The sequence below is a fragment of the Alligator sinensis genome, unplaced genomic scaffold (genome assembly GCF_000455745.1).
Source record: "Alligator sinensis unplaced genomic scaffold, ASM45574v1 scaffold895_3, whole genome shotgun sequence".
Classification (NCBI taxonomy): Eukaryota; Metazoa; Chordata; order Crocodylia; family Alligatoridae; genus Alligator; species Alligator sinensis.
The window spans coordinates 1,359,629-1,383,471 of NW_005842210.1; the positions used below are offsets into that span (position 1 = coordinate 1,359,629).

At 41.2% G+C, this 23,843-nt stretch overlaps 1 protein-coding gene across 1 annotated transcript in view; it reads left to right on the forward strand.

Moving 5' to 3' along the window:
• The window catches only part of SAMD12 (sterile alpha motif domain containing 12), a 279,773-nt gene that overhangs the window by 145,634 nt on the left and 110,296 nt on the right, over positions 1-23,843 (forward strand). The window contains exon 5 of the mRNA XM_006026817.2: positions 12,609-12,749. Coding sequence (XP_006026879.1) covers positions 12,609-12,749 — 141 coding nt within the window. The remainder of the gene's footprint in view (positions 1-12,608; positions 12,750-23,843) is intronic.

Here is a 23,843-nt window from a genome sequence, read left to right on the forward strand (position 1 = left end):
TATCCAGAATTGTTGCCATTTTAGGATGAAGTTCTTTTGGACTACACCTGTGGCTTTTAGTCCAAAATGTAATAAAATAAGTTGTTATATATGATGAGGTGTGGTGTTTCCTAATAGGTAACAAGGGACTAAATATGCATTTGGAAATCAGTGTTTTCAGTTGGTTCCAGGAACAGGAATTACTGATTTCAAATTTGTGGCAGGAGTTGAAAGGCAGGATACCTATTTTTGAGAGAGGTTTTTTTACTATTGGGGTAGGTTTTCAGAGTTGGGCATCTTCTCCATTTGGGAGATATCTGTCAGGGAGAGAATGGTTCCTAAGGAAAAGTTACTATTTTTAAATCGCATTTAAGATTATAAAAAAAACACTGAATTATCCTCTGAATAACTTTTAGAGCAAATTCACCCCCTTTTAATCCAGTACCCTATGCAAGAGAAGTTGCAACTAATGTGGACCTGATTAGGAGTATGTGGGGGCACCTGAGGCTAATAAATAGCAAGAGCAAAGTCAGGTATTTGCAGGCATTCCCTGGAAGAGACAGCTAGTTGGAGATCTGCAGAAGTTTGTTGCAGAAGGTGAGAGAGCAGCAGAAGGGGTTGTTTGTGGACATTCTTGCACCAGGGCCAAAGGGTTGGAGACTTTCCCAGGTAGTAGCGGTGGAAGACTGAGATCCAGATTAATGGAAAAAAACAGATTTCTTTAATCTGAAGAGCCAGAGTAGAAAAGGGCTAGGGACAGCCTCTTTTTCTTTGGCAATACCTCACACTTGAGGATGATTGTTGTATCTGTGTGTCTGAAGATGGCTGATGAGACCTATCCAGGATTGACTGACTACTGCAGCTCGAATATGTGTTTCCGTGTAGGGTGAGTGGGGCTGGATTCTTGATTTGTTCTGCAACACACTGTTTTTGCCACTCCCACTTTTCCATCTACTGTATTATCACTTCCTCCTCTGAAGGATCTGGAATAATGAGGAAATCCCAGGTGACCTCAGGGACTCCATAGCTGTAACAGTCTTTAAGAAAGGAGACAAGTCCGGCTGTGGAAACTACAGAGGGATCGCCTTGCTGTCCAGCACAGAAAAGATCACTGAAGATTTTTTGAGCCATTGACTAGAATGTGTAATAATAAAGTTGAAGAAGTTTCCGTATTTAGTCTTTTGGATTATGGCACAAGGTTGCTAGAACAGAATTTAACTCTTAAATGTGCAACTCTTCAACATTGCAGTTTAATTAGTTTAATGAATATAACTCTCCTGAACTGTCTCCTTCCACTTGCTGAAGAGCCCCTCCTCAGTCTCAGGGGTGGACAGTTATTTTGGCTGGATGGCCACTTAACGAGTTTTGGTGAGGTGTTGAGGCCTACATGTGTAGTTCTGCCCCTTGACATTTGCCCCGGCCCTGGTTGCCTGATTGCCATCTTGGAACCAGAAGTCCTGTCCCCTAATCCCTGATCTTTGCCACCAGAAGTTCCTCCCCTTCCACCAGAAGTACTCCTTTTGGGAGGTAAGGGGGGCTGCCATCTTGGAACAAAAAACCCAAATCATATACTAAAAAAAAAATCAAACATCTACTATAACATATTTTAATTTTATTTAAAAAAATACTTCTGTCCTCATTTATGTGTGTTTGCATAGTGTATATAGAGGAGAGTGCATAATAGCTCAAAATTACAGGCTTACTCTTGTATATTGTGTGCAGGGGAGGGAAGGGGGCATATGTGGGGAAATGTGGGATGTGTGGTTGAGGGAGTGTGTGGGGTATTTGTGGTGGGATGTGTGGGGTGTGTGTGAGAGGTATGGGTATGGTGGGTGGGGTGTGTGGGTGTGTGCGGGAAAGGGTGGGTGTATGTGTGAGTGTGGGCCTGTCCTGTCCCCTCCCAGCAGCTCACCGTTCCTGGCTACAGGGCCAGGACCTTCATGGAGCCACCTGGGCCTGTCCTGTCCCCTCTTGGCAGCACACGGTTCCTGGCTACAAGGCCAGGACCCATGTGGCATGGCACAGAGCTGGCCTGGCCTGATCCATCCTGGCAGCACACGGTTCCCCGCTGCATGGCCAGGACCCATGGGGCACCACATGGAGCCAGCCAGGCCCTCCCCACCCCACCTCCTCCTGGCAGCACATGGTTTCTGGCTGCAAGGACAGTACCAACATACAGGGAGCCAGCTCAGCCTGAGTTGGCCCGACCCCTCCTGGCAGCACATGGTTCCCAGCTGCAAGGCCGGGACCTGCATGGCTTGGCATGGAGCTGGCCTGGCCTGGCCCTCTGGTGTGTTAGAGTGCGAGGAGCTGCGGGAAGTCCCCTACCATCAGGCTGAGCTGGCTCCATGCCTCCTCATGGTGCTCCTGGCACTCTAGCTGGGAGCAGAACATGGAGGCACAGATCCAGAGTCCTGCAAGACTATGGAGTGGGGTGATTGCTCCAAAATGGGCCCCTGCCTGTTTGTACCTGAATTTCAACTCTTGGACGAGGAAGGGGTGGGGAACAGCCACAGGGTTGCCAGGACAGAGAAGCCTCTGCTAGCCAGAACCTTAAGGTCTCTAGGAGCTTCCATGCGGTGGGGCAGTTCATGTTGGGGTTGGGCTGGTTGCATCGCAACCAGAGCCCGAGCTGCTTGCTGCTGCAGCTGGTGCCTCATGCTGCCAGTGTCTCATTGGCTTTCAGACAGCACCAGCAGCAGGTAGTAATTGTCTAAATTTTAGAGAGGCCCCTCAGGCTGTATAGAATGGCCTGGAGGGCTGGATCTTGTCCGTGAGCCATATTTTGCCCACCCCTGGTTTACGGTATCAAGAGGCACAACTGACATGACCTTCATAGCTTGCAAAATGCAGGAGAAATGCTAGGAACAACATAGGCCTCTCTACATGGCCTTAAAAGCTTTAGACTTTGTCAGCCAAGCAGTGTTGTGGAGGATCCTTCTGAAGTACGGATGCCATTGAAATTTGTCACCATTTTCTGTCTGCTTCATGATGGTATGTGCGTGGTAGTTCTCAGTAATGGATTTCTCATAGATCCCTATAAGGTTAAAACAGGAGATAAGCAAGGCTGCAACATCGATCCAGCACTCTTCTCAATATTCCTTGCCATAATGCTACACCTGACCAGCAACAAACTTCCAGATGGAGTGGAGCTAAACTACTGAATGGATGGTAAACTATTTCACTTCAGCCGAGTCTGAGCCAAAACCAAGACCACACTGACCTCAATCAGTGAGAGCTGCAGTACACTAATGATACTGTAGTATGTGCTTATTCAGAAGCACCTTCAGGCAATCATCAATGTCTTTACCAAGGCATACAAGGAAATGGGACTGACGCTTAACATTTAGAAGACCAAGGTCCTCCACCAACAAGCTCCTGATGGACGGTCCTTGGCTCTGGTAATCCAGATCCGTGGTGAGATTCTGGAGGATGTTGAGTATTTCCTGTACCTCAGAAGCCATCTCACACAGAAAACTGACATCAAAGAAATCCACCATTTCCTCAGACATGCAAGTGTAACTTTTGGATGCCTGAAGAAATTGGTTTTCAAAGATTGCGACATAAGATCCGAAACCAAGCTCATGTTTTATCAAGCAGTCCATATTTCCATATTTTGGTGTTACCTTAACCCATAGAATTCCTTTGTTGTATGATTTCAAAGAAAGGCTTACTAGACAAAAGGGTGCCCTTACTAGTCCAGAGTGCCATCAGTGTGGCACAAAGTACATGAATATTTTCATTCTGTACCTGAAACATAGATATGCTTTTGTTAATATTTATAATGTTATATAAAACTATATTACATTGGCATCACATTTTATCTTGAAATATTATGAAAGCCTTTACAAATACAAGCCAGGGTCACACCCATCAGTATTCCCCACCTTGCTGTATGAAGCTGAGACATGGACAATGTACAGGAGACATCTAAAGTTGTTGTTGAAGTACCATCTGCCTGTGGAAGAACCTCTGAATCCAGTGTGAAGACAGATACACCAACATTAGCATCTTCCTCTAAGTGTAAGCAAACACCACATGTATTGAAGCAATATGATCCAACATCAACTTCGTTGGTCTAGCCACGTCAGCCAGATGTCTGACTCCAGACTTCTGAAGCAAATTTATTCTCCAAACTCAGCCAAGGCATACACTCAAGAGGAGGGCAGAGAAAGCACTTCAGGGATGTCCTCAAGGCCATCTTAAAAAAATACATTGGTGTGAACTCATGGGAGACTATCACCCAGGACCACCCCAAATGGAGGAAGAGTCTGCTGCAGGGATCTCAATACTTTGAAATCTCACAACAGCGACAGCCACCTAGGGAGTTGCACATGGACTAGTGTGGAAAATAGACAGCTCCCTGGAGAAAAGTTTGGGGCCTTTCTGCTGGGAAGAGGAGGTTCATTAGGAAGGCTAGGAATGACTGTTTGACAGAGAGAACTGAGGACACGTGTCAGAACTTGCAGGGGATGCTGGAACTGGGAAAGTTGTGATTAATATATGTAACAGGCTCAGACAGGAGCCCCATTACTAGGTTAGTCATGGGAACGGATAACTGTAGATGGCATCTTGCACTGGTGAAGGGAATCACACACCGGAGGAAGGTTAGAGTAGTTAGCCCCGCGGCTGGGCTAAATTTGGTGGTGAGGGAGCGTACTTTTGCCTTCGACACTGGAGGAAGAACCGTGGGAGAGAGAAGAAGAGAAAGAGAGGAAAGCCTGACTGGTGACTCAAGAGAATCCAGGATGGCAAGGCCCAAGATCACACTATTGGCTGGTAAGAAGATGGGGCACTCACCCTAGATCCACAGCTGCGATGGGGAACCTGGAAAGGAAGCAGGGCTCCGGGAGATCATAATATCTAGGAGAACCCGGAGGTGGGGGGCTCCAGGGTGGTGTGGGGCCAGTAGAATCAACACAGGGTTGCCTGCACCCCTGGTAGGGCTTAGAGGACAGCCTACCTGATGATTCAGCAGGGCAGGAGCAACGGAGGCAGCTCCCGGCTCTGGACACGCGGAGATGCAGAGGACGCGCCCCGCTAACAAGTTAATTGGCGGGGAAGATTCTGCCTGGCCAGAAACTAACCTAAAGTATCCGGAGGCAATCTTGGGCTCTCAGGGTGACTGTACTTGCTACATTGACTTCCCTTGCTAATGAGGTAATTAGCAAGGTGAGTATAACAGTGTACCCTCCAGCTTGGACCAGGTAACTCACCTTCTGGGTGGTCTGTGGTGTTTCATCCCCCTTTAATAACACTGAACAGCTTCTTTCTTTCAATCTTTCAATCCAGGTCGTGGCAGGAAAGTCAAAGGGGGAAACTAAGGCAGACCCAGCCACCCTCGTACAATGTACTTGGAGAGGATTTCAAAGTTTTAATGACCTAAAACAGGTCTTTAGGTGTCTGTGACCAGAGTTGTGATCCAAAAAAAACCTGTAGAGTGCTCATGTAATCCTGAAGGCACATCAGTTAATCTGAAACCTCTTTAGGTGCTTACAGTTCTGTTCCTGTATGTATCTATAACAGCCCCAGTTTTGTTGGCACTGGATTTATGACCCAGATACCTTGTTCCAGGCAGGCCCAAACCCTCAGACTGGCCATAACTTTTTCATTTGATAATAGGCAAATTTTATTGATACACAGTGATAGCAGATAAGAATAATGCAGGCAAGGCAAACAATGCTATATCTACCTGTCCCAGGGCTATCACAGAGGGAAGGTGCGTCTGGCCAGTACATGAGCTTCACCCTGTGGCTCTTTCTTGAATGTCAGATCTCAGCAGCTTGGAGGTTGAGGATTGAGGTCCCCTCCAGTGACATGGGTGAGACAGGTTGGTGGTGTGCCCTCTGTCCGTGGTGGACTTGGGTTCCCCCCCTGGGGAACCCTTTGTACTCTGAAATCCTTCCTTTTGTATCCTTTTCCTCCTCTGATGACTCTTCATCTCTGGGCATTGTTGATTGGTCTCCCTGTGGTCATCATACTGTCCACATTCAGTTCTGTCAGCATATTCCTTTGTTCCAATAAACCCATCACATACATACATCTTAATTTGATCATTTATTAGTGCTGTGCCCCAGGCTCCTAATTTGGTCCACCTATCAAATCGGAAATTCCAAGGGCTCTGCAGTTGGGTACTGTGACCTAATGCCACCTTAATTCACGTTATGGAACAGTGTGGTACATGTCTTCAGTTTCTCAACCTGTGTTTGCTGGCTTCAGACACAGTGGGCCTTGAAGGAAACTTTATCACAAACAGGTTTTAGAAACCAGTTAACCCTTGCCATTCCCCTGGACCATTATTCTAATACATACCTACTTTACCTACAAGCCAATTTCCAAAAACAAACCTCTAAATACCATTTTGTAGCCTTCAAGTCTGAATAATTATGTAATACCTCTCTATATCCTCTGAGGGACTGAATCTATTTGATATTTTCTGAGTATGCTAGGGATACAAAAATGGGCCCTTGCTGCTTCCTTTTTTTAAAAAACAGCTCCCAAAGGAGGTGCCCATCTTATTATATAGCAATTTAGTGGCTAGAGAAAGAGAGAAAACAAGGATCAATGCTGTTTTCTGCCTGAAAGGATTCAAACCTACATTTTCCATCTCCCAGGGGCATGCCCTAACCACCAGATTAAGCTGAGGGGTGCACTCTGTAGCTTCAAGGTGGCCTTGTGAATGGGGGATCTCTTGTGTGTTTCCAGTTTAAATGTGTATCTTTTTCTGCCCTCTATCTGGTACCCTTGCTAAGTCTTCTTGGGATTGGAAAGTCAATTGAGTTCTTTCTGTTCATTCAGTTATAGCCCAGTAGAAATATCCTATTAGAGCTTGGTTGACTGTTTTGTTGTCCAAAACCATGTGGTACACATGACACGTCACAAATAGAAAGGCAAGATTGTTCATCTCCTGTCATTTCGGTTAGGTCCAGAAATTACATGTAAACCAGTATAAGTGATTGGAAACTGGTTCAAATCTGTAACAAAGCAGAAGTTCAGTTCACATAAACCCCTTTCAAAATGGCTGAAACCAGTTTAAGTTAAGCCTGGATACATGTAGTATCAGGCTTAACTGATTTAGGTTAAATCAGTTTATTGAACTTCTGTCCCAGATCCCCTCTAGATTCAAGTTAACTCACAGTCCCCTGGCATCCCAGGATGTTTGCACCTCCCCCCCGGCGTAGATGGGTTAGCCTTGGCTCAACCTGGCTGCTCCAGCCGAGCAGGGAGGCATGTTCTAGTTCCCTCCAGCTGCTGGCTGGGCCACTGCAGATATGTGGCTGCATTTCTGGAATCGAACATGAATGTCTGTTGACTTGCTTATCGGTTCAATGTACACAGCTTAAACTAACTGGCAAAGAAGGAATCAATTCAGCCTCAGGCTTTTTGACTGTCTGTACTTAGCCTTAAAGACCAAATTCTATATTTTGTCTCAGACTGGCAACATTCAGACAAACTTGGATGTTTTGTTCCCCAGGAACAAGTAACAGTGGCACAGCTTGTAAGCTCCCAAACCCCTAGTATAGTTAAGGGCTTACAGGACAAGCTTTATAAGGAGAGACTGAGGGACCTGGACCTCTTCAGCCTCTGCAAGAGAAGGCTGAGAGGTGATCTTGTGACTACCTACAAATTCAGGGGGACACAGCAAGGGATCAGAGAAGCTCTGTTCACCAGGGTACCTCTTGGGGTAACAAGGAACAATGGTCACAAACTGACAGAGAGCAGATTTAAGCTAGATATCAGGAAAAACTTCTTCATGGTAAGGGTGGCCAAAATTTGGAATGGGCTTCCAAGGGAGGTGGTGCTCTCCCCTACATTGAGGGTCTTTAAGAGAAGGCTGGATAGGCATCTGGCTGGGGTCACTCTTTCCTGCCTAGGCAAGGGGTCGGACTTCATGATCTGTTGAGATCCCTTCTGACCCTGCCATCTATGAATCTATGAACCTTGTGCCACTGCTACTTGTCCCCTGGGAACACCTGTGCCGCATGCACTCTGGCATGTGGAAGGTTATCCCAGGTGGGGTAGGGGAGTCTGGGGCCAGCAACTGTGCCTGCCCCAGCAGCCTTACTTGGGGTCCTGGAGGCTGGGGAAGCTGTAGCCATGGTGCTTCTGCAGCTGAGAGCCTGGCCACCAGCCTGAGTATGGCTCTGGTCAGCCAGGCTCCAGTTTTGGGTGGCACACACTGCCACCACATGCACCACCCCACTTTTTTCTGGGTGGGTTTTTTGACCCCCCAGATATTCTGGGGGGGGGGGTAAAAAAAAAACCCTATGCTGCAAGGTAGCAGCATGGGGAACACCTGAATATGCAGCGTGTGGCACTGCAGCTGTGTCTGTGGTGCCACATACCATACGGCTGCTCTCTGGACACAGACACTGGGTGCATCTACACATGCGCTTAACCGCACAGTAGACTACTTTGCTGTGGTGTAAAGTGTCACAATCTACATGTGTGACGCTATTAGACCCCAGCAAACTCATTTTCACTGCTGAAAGCTAGTGCTGTCAGGGCAGTACTATCTTACGGCTGTAAAAATAACTGTGATCAAACATTCGTGTAGACAGGGACTGTGGGTGGAGATTGCACCCAGTCAGCCCAGGCAGCAGGGGACCAGATCCCTGCCTGCTGCCTAGTTGCACAGCTCCGCTTAAACTGCTGCAGTCCCAGGTACACATGTAGACGCTGTACCTGGGAGCTGTTAACATTAGTATGAACTGTGCCAGAGTTTATTGTATCATACTTATAGCATGTGTAGATGCACCCACTGAGAAGTAGTTTACTTTAGACGTAGTTAATGAGATCATTTCAGAAATCAGGCGCTACTCATATGTAAAGTTATCAGAGTGTGGCTTTAAGTATCAAATCTCAGCATCATCATAATTCCAGGAGAGTCTGAGCTTTGAGCACATCTTGTACCTTGGAGGATTTACCTAAAACAAGAGGGGAAAATGGCAGGTCACTGTATGTAAATCATAAGAGAATGTTCAGAGGCAACACTAAAGTGAGAGGAAAGATCTGCAGACTAGGCCTTCTATGCTAATTAATTTCTTAGGTTTATTGTTGTTTACTTGATAAAATTAGTCCAAAAATTGTGAGAATTTTGATGTTTTAAAATGTTGTTTTTAATTTTATTTGGCTATTCACTATTGATTATTTAGTTTGCTTTTAGTTCCTGGTTATGTTCTGTGAGGTTAGAGAGTGCTAAAGGAAGAATAGTTATTTAAAAATGTGATTTTGGAGAAATTAGGTTGTTCCTCTGTAGACTTAATGGCATCACTAACAATAGCCAAAACTTCCTCGTTTCAAGCCAGTAAACAGACATGATGTGAAGACACAGGATGCAGATAGTATTGAGTAGAGAATGTGCATTGTTCATGAACTTGCTTGCTGACTATGTTTCTGACATAAATCAAAATGTAGGACTCGGTGTGCTGCAGAAGCTATTACAGGTCCCACAGGGTGTGTACTGTTGAGTTGAAAAAGGATCCCCTCCTTGTTTGATCTAATTAACACCTGAAGGGGAACTCTGAATAAACTTGCATACAGGCCACCCTGGAACTGCTTGCCTGATGCTTGGGAGAAGCAGCACTGGAGTCAGTGAGATGCATCTGCCTCGTGACTTAGCAATAAATAACTTGTGCAACTCATGCAGGTATCCTATGCCAGCTAACTGAATGGGAGAGCAGAAGGATCTTGCCACCTTTTGATAGGGCTGCCTTAAAATATCCCCCCCACCAGCTAGATATGTGGGTTAAATAACATTGTCCTTAAAAATATTATCGCATTCCCTCACAATCACCCCCCACCCAGTAAATTCATCCTTCCATTTCAACCCCCAGTCTAGTCATATACATCATGATGGTGGCCTGCTTGTTTTATTGCTATTGGGAAACAGTTTGGTGCAAAAGTTCATTTAAGTAAAGCTGGTAAGAGCTGCTGCAAATAGCATTAGTCAGAGTTTATTCTGGTGACACAGTGCTTTGAACTAGAGCTACAAAAGGATTGGCACTCATGAAGTTGAGAAGAAATTTCACTGTGTATACAGTCAACTCCCAAAGGGCATTGGTGAATCTATTCCAATAAACGCCTAGAAGGACAAAATATTAAGAAGTACTGTCATTGGCCAGAAAGGTGGGTGAGAGGCATGTCCTCCTTATGTCCTGACATTACCATGTATTGACTTCCTACCTAAGATGACATGGATGCTGACACTATTTGAACTGAGGATTTGTTTATTTTTGCTTGCTTTCAGTTGCTGGATTGGCATTGCAGGCTGTATTCTTCTACTGCTATACATCCTTTATAAATTGCTTTGAGATGCTTTTGCATGATAAGATGATATAAAAATTGAAGTAATTATTACTATCTTTTTCACTGGTGGAATTGGATAGCGGGCATTGATCTGTAAAATACTAATTTCCGTATTTTTGGTGTTACCTTAACCCATAGAATTCCTTTGCTATATGATTACAAAGAAAGGCTTACTAGACAAAAGGGTGCCCTTACTAGTCCAGAGTGTCATCATGAGTGCCACAAAGTACGTGAATATTTTCATTCTGTACCTGAGACATAGATATGCTTTTGTTAATATTTATAATGTTATATAAAACTATATTACATTTGCATCACATTTTATCTTGAAATATTATGAAAGCCTTTACAAATACAAGCCAGGGTCACATCCATCAGTAATGTGATTCAGCCTTTAAAGAGTAGACCTGGTCTGGTGTTCAAAGGGGCTCTGTTAGCTAAGTTTTTTCCTAAATAAATAAAAATCTCCAGCTTCTGATTGTGCATTTTTGAAATAATCTGTCTTTTTCAGTTCTTTAATTAAAATAATTGGACACTCAAATTGCTGTTTTTATAAAGATAGAAACTGAATAAGAGTTTCCTGCTGCTGTGGTGAATAGTACGTTACTATGGGCTAACTTGTGCTGTTCATGCAGAGGCTGAAAAAGGGGTTAGGCAGAAGGGAGAACTCCCACTCACCGTCTTGGTTGTATAATCAAAAGATGAAGATTTAATAATTAAAAGGCAAAACAAAATTAGTCAAACTTGAAAGCAAATGAAGCTGAACTTGAGAGAGGCAAAGAATTGAGTCTGTTTTGAAAAAATATAATGTGTCCAAGTCAATATACTTTCACTCTGGCTTTGCATTTACACATCAGCATTGAACTAGGGAGACAAGGATTTTGGAAGTAGTTAGACAGTTTGTAGTGGTTCTTGTTACTGGTGGATAGTGGCTATGCCTAACCATCAGCACCTAAACATTTAGGGGGCAAGAGCGTGGGGATTGTTTTTCTTCCTGTAAGGGTGCAGACATAACACGATTACTTCACAGGGGCGCATCCACACATGCACCCCGCCGTGCAGTTGATACTGCGCAGTCATTTAGTATTTGCTAAAGCAAATACTAAATGACTGTGCAATACCCACCGATAGTGTGCAGTCCCGGTGACACGCAAGTCATTTCTTTGTTTCCAACTGCACTGCACCGTAGCAGTGAGCTATTGTGCAATAGCAACAGCATCACGGTTAGTGCCCACCAGCACTACATCACTGTGGCAATGAGCTACAGCACTGTAGCTTGCCGCTATGGCAACATAGCATCTTGTGTAGACGCACCAAGTGATTTTTCCCTGGATTTTACTCTGTGGTAAATTTACTCCATAACACCTTTACTAACATGACTATCCTATTTACTAAGAGTTGGGGAGCTGGTTTGCACTGAGCAATAGTTAATGCAGGATGACATTGGCTAAGGGATTGGATACACAACACAGTCTTATGTAGCAACTTTCCCATATTGCTACACATTTTTCACTGGGTAACTTTACTCTATGTTCAAGTGATTTGCTGCATAGTTGTGCCTCATATACCTGCTTCATTTTAACTGTGTTGTAAAATCACTTTACTACATAGTAAATGTGTTGTCTGTCTGCACCCTAAGAGAGTGTTGGAGTCACTGCTACAAGCTTAGATACCATGGTAGACACAAGTGCCTCAATACTTTCCTGCTGTCCTTTGTTTCTTATTTTAATAATTTATATTGCTATGATGTCCAAGTGACAGCATCAGGGTCCCGTTCTTGAAACCTAGGAGGATGCAATCCATTGCTTGAAGAGCATAGTTTTAGAATTGTGTGAATTTACTGTGCTCTCATGCTCTGTTATGTGCTCTTTTACACCATGAACTCGGTGTGGGAGAATGGTGAATGCCAATTCAGGAAGCAACCAGCACTAGTCCAGGATATGGATAATTTAGTATGATCATAATATAGTTCTATTTTGAGGAATTGAGGAAGAGAGGTTCCAAGTTCAGAGGTATCTTGAGAAATTTGCTCTTACGTTATAGACCAGTCTGTGATGTTCTCATCCTCAAATACTAAGGCTGGTAGAACTTGCCAAACTCATTTCCACTAATGATGTAAAACAAGGATTTTGAACATGGATCTTTGGCATTGAACGTACTTATCTCCTCAAACCCATACCCCTTTGTATTTTAGACCATTATGAATCAGGTATTTTCGTGGCTGAGGCTTTTAGTGCATCAGACATAAGCTTATTGGCCAGAATGAGAGTGTTACATTAATGGAAATCCTTAGATGATTTCTTTTTTACTTTTGGATCCAGGCCGTGCTTTGCTGAGGCTTACTGACAAAAAGCTTGAACGAATGGGAATTGGCCAGGAGAGCCTACGGCAGCATATTTTGCAGCAAGTTCTTCAGCTGAAAGTTCGAGAAGAAGTCCGAAACCTTCAGTTGCTTACACAAGGTATGAAATAATTTCGGCATGGTCATATAAAAGGGTTACATAGGAAAAAAAGTTCACTTTACAGCGTAAAAATGGCTCAACGTTCTCCAACAAAAAGTAATGTCTGAAGATGCTTTGGATTCCATAAACATTCTGATTCAAGAAAAAAAGTTAAAAAAAGTATAAGAAAATAGATAAGTTCTTCTGACTCTTGGGCGTGATGAGTAGTCTCTATCTACAACAGGAAAGCATTTTCATTTGAATACCACCTTATTAAGATAAAAAAAACCCTTGAGACTAAGCACAATGGCAGTAATAAATAATGAGCTGTCTTTACAGATCTTGAACATTTTTATTAATTGTTTAAACTATCAGTAAGCTGTCCTATAGTATGACCTGTCATTGCAATTTATCTGTTAGATGTCTGAAAAATATAAAACCTGATTCTTCAACTACTGACTTGAATAGAGGTGTTTCTAGTTTATGCCAATTTACCAATGTTTACACATTTTTAAATTTGTATCCGTCGTTCTTCTTCCACATAAAATGGTATTCCGCCCAGATTAAATAAACAACAGATTTATATGACCTTTTGGTTTAGTACCCCTTTTTGTCATTTTATCTGAAAAGAATATTGTTGAAGTATCTGTTAAAAACACTAAGTAATTAATTAAGCTGTGCTTAATGTACTATGAGAAACCTTTAGGTTAACTCAGTAAACTATTTTTTGACGCTAAGCCTCTGACTTCTAATGAACTGTGCTTTCACATGGTTTTTGGTGAGGATCGATCACAGCAGGGTTTCCCTCATATCTTCTAATATGTCTTTATTCAATACTAACTACATATCATAGTACTTAGGGTCAGAAGGGACCTAAACAGATCATCAGGTCTGACCCCCTGCCCCGGGCAGGAATGGGTACCAGGGTCATATCACCCCAGCCAAATATCTGTCCAGCCTCCTCTTGAAGACCCCCAAGGTAGGAGAGAGCCCCACCTCACTTGGGAGCCCATTCCAGAGGCTAGCAGCCCTAACTGTAAAGTAATGTCTCCTGATGTTCATACATATATCAGATAGAGCCCAGGTTTTAGAAGTTTACCTGTTCCTCAGGAAGTCATCCTCTCACACTATTGTTTGCTAATTTCCACGTCTCTTTTTATAAGGAATATGTTTTAAAAGATTTGTGTATTTTAAGTTCCAATCAAAGGTCAATACCAGACATCCTGAAAAGACCCACCAGAGATTCAGGTTTGCTTATGGAAGTTGATATGAACCTGACTTCAGTCATAAATGATGCACTGGCTTTAGATTTATGTTAGTTGTGTGTTATTTTCTTGCTTGACCCTCTGTCACTGAATATTACCCCATTTAAGGACTAAGCAGTATTTTCAGAGCTGTCTTTTAATGCGTGGATAAGTCAAATGCTCAAGTATCAGTCATCTAGAATCAGTCAGTAGTGATGGACATTTCAAGGGAGTTGATGTAGCATCCTTTGAGATTCTAACCCAGGGGTGCTCAACCCCTAGCCCCCTGGCCAGATCCAACCTGTGATGCTGGGTCATCCAGCCCACAGGGCTCGTGGTTCAGTGACACTGAATTGAAAGACATGGGGTTTCTATTGAACAAACAGCTGCTTGAGTTTATTCTGTACACGGGGTGGGCTTTTTATAGTGGGGGACTACTTCAATACCCATTGAAGTCAATAGAAAGCTTTCCATTGATTTAATTGGACTTTGGATTCTGATTGGACTCTAATTGCCATTGGAATCCCCTGAATAAACAGTTATGCTTAAAAAAAGATTAGATGATATGTATAAAGGACTTAGTTTGTTGCAAAAAGTGTTTGCTTACTCTGCCATCTATAAAAATGCTAACTTTTTTTCAAAATAATCTTTCTTGACAAATAGCAAGTGCATTGTAATAGCTTTCTTCTTTCTTGTTATTTTAGTAAGTTACTTAAAAATTCTTGTTCCGCTACTACTGCATTGAGTGCATGTCCAGCCTGTGCTGGGGATCTCAGCAATAATCACATGTGATTGTGCAATAGAAGAATGTCTTGAATGTTAGTAGGACTGTTGTTGTCAATAAGGCATGCCTGATTGGGCACATTATCAGCAGAAATGTTATGCCAATCTCTGCTGGGGTAGGTGGGCACAGCCGTGGATTTTCTACAAGAGACATTGAACTAACTTGATGGAATACCATCAGATATTCTCTTAGGGAAAGCAACTTATTGCTGGACATGTTATTGTTATACTCTCTAATCCTGATTCAAAAGAGCCAGAAATGTCTTGCATAATCTCACAATGGTGCTGAAAAGTTATTTATAGAATCAGTATGAGACCAGCACTTGGTTGGCATAGAGAGAGTATATTTCCTAGGGTTGGCAGAACAGCCATGCATGGAATGTTTTGCTTTTGAACAAGATTGTCTTGGACAGGATTTTGCTAATAATGCTCAGATTCTGAAGCATATTTAGATTCTGCATCATAACTTCATTTAAGGTGACATTGGGCCTACTTTTAAGATAGTTTGAGAGTTTCAAATTGAGCTAAGTGCTACTTGAAGATACCAGGAGAACACAGAAAATGACACTTTGCGCAAAAAGATTTCCCTGCTGACAAAATATGTTAGGATAAGGCCACATGCTTTGTGCAAAAGATCACAGCTGTTGATACTTGTTGCCATCATATCATACTTAAATGCCTCGTTCATCCTATACCAGGGCTTATTTTTACAAAGAAGGTATGTGTGCTTGTTAATCAGGATAAAGTGGACCAGGAAAACACATTTTATATCCCCAACCCCCTCTCTAAGGAGCTGTAGAGTTCAAAAATCTAGTGAAATATTCTCATCCTGCACCTCCTCATTAGATGAACTTATGTGCCCCTTAAAGCTACATCTTATCTTTTAAGAAAAATATAGTAGGCAATCTGGTTTTGAAATATCATGTAACCTTTAATAGTAGGATATTGAGAGTAATGGTCCAAACTGGAAAGATTCTCCTGTTTTGTTTTTCTCATAATCATAAGAACTCTAGATGGTTTCTGGATTACCTGAAATGTTTGAGGGGCCCTGTTTCTACCCTCCTTTCCACCAAGTCTTGCTGCCTTGTGATCAATTTAGGAAACATAGCATAAAGGCCATCAGATATTTAGAGTAGAGCAGAGAAACAGAACAGAATTAGTTCATGCCATTAAACCCAGTGCACTTATGTTAATCTTCTTGTTTGAAATTCTCGACAAAAAACATGAGAACACAGGGTCATGGGAAAGATAAGAGAACGAACACCTCAGGGGAGATGTTGCAGTACAGTCTAACTTTTCTCTCTCTCTGTCTGCCAGGTAGATCATCTAAATTCATTACTCAGCTGCCCTCATCTACAGTCTTTTGTCTCCTGAGAAGCACTGAAATTAATAGAAATGAGGGGTGTTACTGTGTCATACATGAGCAGACGACAAGTCACTGTGCTAGGGATTGAGGGTCACCTGACAGGTGTCATGTGACTCCTCTAAAAGGCCATCTGTTATTTTCTTGCCTTGTAGGAATGTTGGCACAGTATTTTGGCACCTGGGGAACCCTGGGTAGAGAAATGTCCTTTTCTTTCTCTTCGAATACAACAGATTTTTGTTGTCATAACCACAGGTTGGGACTATACTACCCTTTTTAGGCTGTGGTCTGAAAAAAGGAAGTGCATCACACCTATGGAATCTTGTTTTTATGTCTCTGTTATGTTGTCCCTGGCTTTGCAGCATTTGACTTGCCAGACAGTCCTTTTTACTCTGTTACTGTGCTTTTCCTCCTTTGTTTTCATTGTCTGGACCTGACTTTAAGATTTTCTAGAACCCTAACCTAAAGCATTTCCAACTGAGTCAGGAAGGGCCTTGTTCGCTGCTTATAACACAAATTACTGTGCAAATGTTTCCTGCATATGCTACATGCGTGGCATCTCTCCAAAACAAAAATAAACCCTTAATGTTTCAGGGAAGTTCATACAAACCTAATTTCCAGCAGATTTTTTTCTGTCCTGTGATTCTTTTGTTGTCAGCGTTCTCTAAGAGACTTCATAAATTGGATCTCACAGAATGGCATGGGCGTATCTTAAAAAGGTTTTGAAGTCCATGTGGCTTTGTTCTATGCCATAGTGTCAAAACTTTGTTCAGTGGTGACAGAAGGTGTGGCTTCAGTATTGGTACCAAGAATTTTACTCTTCCCTTAAAATTGCTCTTTTTCACCTTTTCTTTTCCCAACACATTTCCCTAGCCAGACATTTTTCCCTTTCCTGTACCAGCTCAGAAGTCTTGGCACTTATCTGTAAGAGGAGTTTCCTTATTGTCTATAATACCATTAAGTGACCATCTCTTGAAGAAATCTCTTAACAATTGCAGTCTGTGATGTGCCCTCTCCTGTCTTAGTTGAGACCAAATGGATCACATTTAAATGAGCTATGTCAGGGAGCCAGAAGCAATGATTGTTTCCAAAGATCTGTTCAGACCACAGGCTGCCTCTGATCTGATTTCTGAAAATCATCACTTTTTCTCAGGACACACAGTGTGTTTGTGCTCTGTTTTTGTGTAGGTTTTACAGAAGGTGAACACTGTATACAATATGTGTGAATATGTATATATATTAAATATACAAAGTGCAGCAGTGAGCATGGAATATCAAGTTTTCTAAACCATCAACTGCATGGCTCAAGGCATTCACTTCTCATATTTCTAACTTGAGCTGGGAGAAGAATGTATTATTCAGTGACACAGATTTTTCCAGTCTGTGTTAGATTTTAGAATTAATTTATTATGGTTTCTGTATGCACATGTGTTACTATCCAGTTGTGATTTAAAATATGTTTTGTTTATAGGCAGATATATGCAGCTATGGAAGTCTGCAGTGATGAATTAACACAGCAAAACTACACTTAATCAACTAACATTATTATGTGATTCCATAAATAATATAACAAATCAGTGTAGTGGAATTTAGTGGCATGAGTGTACAAAAGTGTTATTTATAGTCCCTTTATAAGGCTGATTTTTTTTCTGCTTTTTAACTTGTTCAGAAGATTAGTCTAAACTGAACTAGCCATGTGGAAAGTTCAGTCCTTCCAAATTGTGTACTCCCAAAAAGATCTTGAATTTATATAGTTATAATTGTATATTCATCCTTTTTTCACTCACATGTAACTTTGAAATAGGAAAGAAATTAGTTTGCTCGAACTTTCCAAAAAAAAAATCACTTTTCTGCTGAGATCATGAATGAGGAAACTTCAACCAGGAAGGAAGGGTTTGTCAGAAAGTTTGTGTATAGGTCTGCAGTCTTAATGATAGCTATTCTGATCAGTGCCAGGGAAACCTAACTAAAAAGGACTGCATAGCTCAAGAGATTCTGGTAAAAAAGACGGTTCTTCTCCCTCCCACCCACCAGGGAATTTAAATGACTACTGTCTATATTATAGCATAAGGCCAGCAACAACATAGATGCTATTTCCAGTTGGACCATCCAAAATCAGCAGTGGAGCAAAATTTGTATTGGGCTGGCTCTGGTGAACTGTAAAGAAATGAGAAATCCCCATAGAATTGCAAATTCTCCATCATGCCAACCTCCTTGTTCAAAGGAAATAGAAACAGAGCTTTCTAACCCTAGGTTACTGGTTCAAGACCTTATTGATTTAATCAACAAACACAACCATTATTGGCCTAGTGGAATGAGTGAAAGTCTCATTCTAGCATCAGATGAACAAGTGTTCACATATATTTTTAAAAGAACCACTATTCTCTTCACTAAAATCCTTAGCAGAGCAAAAACTATTACATTTAGTTTTCGTGTGTGTAAAGTTAGGTACGTATGATTTGACTTTTTTCAGAGGGGCTTACCAATCCCAGCTCATAATGAATTGATTATGAACTACAGGTGCCTTTGTATTTCTGAAAATCACACTACTATTTAGGTACCTACATACAGATTCTAAGTTTGAAAATGGTGGCCTTACTGGCAGAGAGAGTGAATTGCCATCTGCAAGTGTCCCTCCTGATCAGAACTGTAGTAACAGTTACATGCTGATTGTACAGTAGTTTTTAGTGGCACTGCCTCTGTTGACAGAGTGTTTTTAACAAAAAAATCAGTATCTGTTGCTGCTAGTCAAACGTCATAAAACAATTTTGAAAATGTAGATAAAGTCTCGGATCTTGAGTTCACTTGAAAATGAAGGCTACTATATAATACCAATATTTTAGTCCTGTTATTCCAATAGAACAAAATAGATGCAAAGCCTGTGCAGTAAACATGTATAACTGCTAGAAAGATATAGAAAATGTCCTTTTCTTTTGCCTTTGAACAGTTATTGTACAATATTTTAAATAATCATTTTTTTAAATATCCCCCCCTTTTTTTCTGTTCAGATTCTTTAAAAGTCTTTCCATAATGTATTTTTAAAAATTAATGTTGCTGTGTTCAAATAAAAGTTTACTCTTAATGGCTTTATGCTTCATATGAAAGAGCACCCTTCATTTGTTCAGTTTTACTCTGGCAGTCAGTAGTATTATGAACTGCTTTTTTATTGCTTAACAGTATGCAGATCTAGGGCATCTTGCACCAAGGAAAAGGATGTTTTAATATCTTAATTTGACATGCTCATAAAGCAGGGACACCAGCCCAGTATTTTATGGCATATTCAAGGAAAATTAATAATTTTAACTGTATGGGTTCCCCCTTAAGATCAATAACAGAGATTTTTCCAGTTACCATTTGAATTGATTTTAATTGAAATGGATTCACTATAAAATAATATATTGAAATGTTTCAATAATGACCTCCAGGGTAAGAGATATTTGTAGACTGCAAGACTGTACAATTTTGAATTATACTGAGAGCTCTAAGCAATTAGAAATTAGATTTTTTCTTTGGTTATTTTGTCTATCTAACTAAAATGCACTATTTATAAAGTATCTGTCACTTTTCTATCTGAGTGCTAATGCTAGTGAAGGCTGATATGGATATAGCAAATCGTGATTCACACGCACAGATGCAAACATTTGTCTATAGTCATGCTCATTTTTATCATATTCTGTTTGGTATTTGGGTATAGCTTCAAGCCCATGTAAGTTTAACAGTTCAAAAACATGTAAGTCCAACTCTTGTACAGTAATATTACCTCACCTGTGTATCTACTTTATAAAAGGGAATTTATCATTGGTGGAAAGTACTTCTTTTGTCATCTGGACTAGGACTAGTAAGAATCACATGTTTGCAGAAATAATGCAGTGTGAGTGGTAGCATTGCCCTCTTCCTTTTTGCTGCCCAGCCCTCTTTTAAATAGATCATCCCTAAGGGATATTAGTTCACCACTATTCCTTCAATCCTTGGTCAGTCTTTATCAATAAAAGAATGAATGGTTTTGTTTTAGTGATGTGAGGTGCAAGGAGCAGGATACAGAACTAGGTTACCACAGCCATCAGCTGGCATAACTTTCAGTTGCTAACAACCTATGTTGGATTCAAAGTAGGTCTAGCACATTAAGCCTTGAAACCAAATACCTTACTGTATGTACTCTTTCTCTTCCTTACACAGCTTCCTATTGATAACATTACACTGTCAGCAAACACGGTAATTCTGCACTTGTTCTGTTGTGACGAGTGAGTTGTCGGGAATACTGGGCTCCTGGGAGATTGGGTGTGTGAGCCCTTTCCCTAAAAGGGAACTTGCATGTCAAGAAACAAATGCTCCTGACATTTGCTAATCTCTTGGCTTGAATTAGATGCGCCTGATGAGGAAAGCTGCATCTTCTCCTCCAGGATCCTTCAGAAATTAGTCTCTCCCTTTCTCCTGTGTGGTACTGATGGAAGATATGTGCTACTTAACTGTCTTTTGTTTTGTAACCTCTAAAGTGGTGCGCCGTTCCCTTTCACTACCCAATGGTCTCTCAAATAATTCTTCTTTTCTTTTATATCTTTTTTTTCCCACCTGGTGTGGGTATCTACGGAATGGCACTTACCTTATGAGAAAATGGCAATAGGCTCATCTCTCCAATTCAGTCCAGTGAGTATGAATCTGTTAATCAGCTGCTTCCTGCCACTGGCTTCCATAAGGCACCATACAATTCAATTATATTTCAAGAATCCTGGATGCAACAAAAAGCAGTCAATAGGATCTGAGATAATGGGCCGGGTTTCTAAAAATTGTAGATAGCTAATGGGATTTTCAAAACACCTAGGACCCAAGTCCCTCAGTGTCCCAGCTGTCCCATTTTTAATTCTTGGAGCTAACTTTAAAGCAGCTTTTCATCTCAATAAATTGTTTTCCAAAAGAGACAGGGAAAAGGAGATAAAACACTTGCCCTTAAAGAAACCACTGACACACCACTTGGCACTGAGGCTTTGTCTGAATGCATCTTTCTCTAGCCTCAAGTACTACTTCACTTGTGTTTAATTTATCCGGCAATGCAGCAGGCTCCATTCTTTGCCATCTGTTCTATTACAACTGCTAAGCATGACACTAACATCGCTCACATCACTGACTTGTATCATTTTCAACTTCAGCTGGTTCCATAATTCTTTGGGAATCTCAGAAAAGTGACCAGCCCTTATTCTGGTCAAGGCAATGACCTCTTTATTTTTTGCTTTTTACAAGTGAACTGCATGTAAACTCCCTGCAAATGCACTCTGCAGAAGGCTCCAGCTGTTGTTAGGGGCTGGAAGGGACCTTACAGATCACTGCAGTATTGAGGACAGACAACAATAGTTATTAATTTTCTTAAAGAGAAAGTGTAAACCCATGTTCCCAGCTCTCTCTCCCCCTTTGGATCCTTTTATGCCTGAACTTGTTCTTACCTTTACTGAGGTAAAGGAGAGGTAATGCTTGCTTGACTCCAGTGAAATGTGAAACACAAAAAGGAAAACAGAGTCAAACCTCATTTTCCTGGATCTAAAACTCATTGAAGTCAATGAAAAAGACTTGTTTTGGCTTATAAACATAGGTATTCTGTCCTTTAACACAATATACCTTTTCTAAAGTCTGTTCCTGCACGGGGTCCATGTCTTTCTGACTAATTACTTTTAGGAACTTTCTCTTAAATGTATGCAGCTGATTTTCACTTTGTCCCAAATCATCTCCTAATTTTGTATGAGAAATTAACTGCCGATATAATTATATGACACCCCAAATTAGATGTAAATTTTTAAAATCAAGCATATATAGTCTGAATTCTACCTTATCCTTAGTATTTACTTCCCTTAATATAGTACTTCTTCTATATACAAGTACACACAGACAAAATTTGCATTAATAATTTCCTTGGAAGATGATGTATTTTGCCAGATGCATAACTTCATTTGTGATATGCTTCTGTTCTTTGTGAAGGATGGCTCATTTCTTCCGAGCACCACCCACCTGGAAACTATATGAATGAGGGAAACAAAACTTGTAAAATAGTTATTTTATAAGCCATCACCCGTCCACATAAACTGACTAGTAGGTATCCCTTCAACTAAAGCAGAAAGTTGCTCATTTCACATACTCTCTCATCATACAGAGATTAACTTTACTGTGTTTAGATTGCTGTTTCTCAAACATAATGGCTCAAGTTAACTAAAGTTATACTGGTCCCAGTCCTCTGAGTTCATTTCTTTCAGTCTTGGTGTGACATGACCTGATACCAATTTTATGTCCATGTTCTCTCATTTTCTTTGGTGGAATTACTCCTGACTTTCATCTGAGAGATCAGAATTTGGCAGACTGCCTCAATCAGAGCTCTGATTGGTTATTGGGCTTGAACTCACTTGTTTCTAGTACAAAAAAAGGGGTGCAGTGTTCTTCCTATGGGGCGATTAGGCAGTGAAAAGAAAGAAGCATGCATTCTTTCTTTCAAAAATGAAGTCGTTCAATTAAGCATAGGAGCTGGTATATCTCAAGAAATTAGTGGAAATAATAGCACAGAACAATAACCAGAAGAAAGCTTTCTACATTTTCCTTCTTCGGACCTTTTGTGTCTCTACAAATGCTTGCTTGCATTCTCCTACAGCCTGTTAGTATTATTGGAGGCTTTACCATCTGCCAAAAGATTTTATTTTGGGGTTTCCTTTTCTGTGGGAGGGTGGTTTCCTCCTTCCCCTAAAGCTGGGATCTCTATCTTTAGGAACTACAGAGCCTTCAGTAGATCTTCCTGTCTCCTTTTATTACGTATTCTCATCCTTCCTTGTTACAAGTTTCTGGCCCCAGAAGCAAGGGGTAAAAGCAGACTTGAACATACCTTTTAGCATCTTGGCTTACTCAGAAGGTCTTTGCTTTAAATACCACAACACAAACATTTAAAAGCAGAACAGAGCATGCCTAATAGAAATTTCTGTTATCTGCACATTTGTAGACATGACACGCATCTGCAGCTAGTTAACTGCCCAGCTTTTTGGTTACACACTTTGACAAGCTTCGCTTCTGAAGAAGAAGACTGTAAGCTGGAAAGTTTACTACTTTAAGGGTGGTGGATTGTGGGTCATGTTTTGTGCTTCTGCACTGGTATGAGTTTCGCCCTGGCTCATTAATCCAGCCCACTCAGACACTGTAAAAATACCTCCTTAACGGTGCTTTCATCTATCCCTTCTTTAGGCAGCCTCACCTCAAATATTTGTTTTTCTATAAATGTATTGATTTCACATCTTTAGCTTGCTTGATACAGTGTGCTGTTGAGAAAACTGAAGTGAAGCTTGAATGGTTAGATTTACCAAGTGACAGAATTAAACAATCTTTTTTAAGAGCAAAGTAAATAAAGTGCTAGCTTTGAGAAGGGGTTATGCTAATCTGGGTTGTTGTTTGTATGGGTATATTTTTATTACTGCATGTTGTAGCAAGTGTGTGAATAATGTAATAGTAGTTAGTGAGAGTGCTTTCCTAGTATTGATGCACGATTTCTTGATCTCTTGTATTTGCTCTTCCTAATTCTTACCAACTGCCATCACCACAATGCTATGTTTGGAGCTTTGCCCTACCCTGGGTTATTTACTCACTCTGCAGTTGAAAATTGTATTGGTAGGCCCATGAAAAAAAACTCTTAATGCCTAAAAAATCAATAACCTGCCTCTTTATTTCACTTAGTTTTGATGTGTTTAGGAATATGTTGGTAGCATA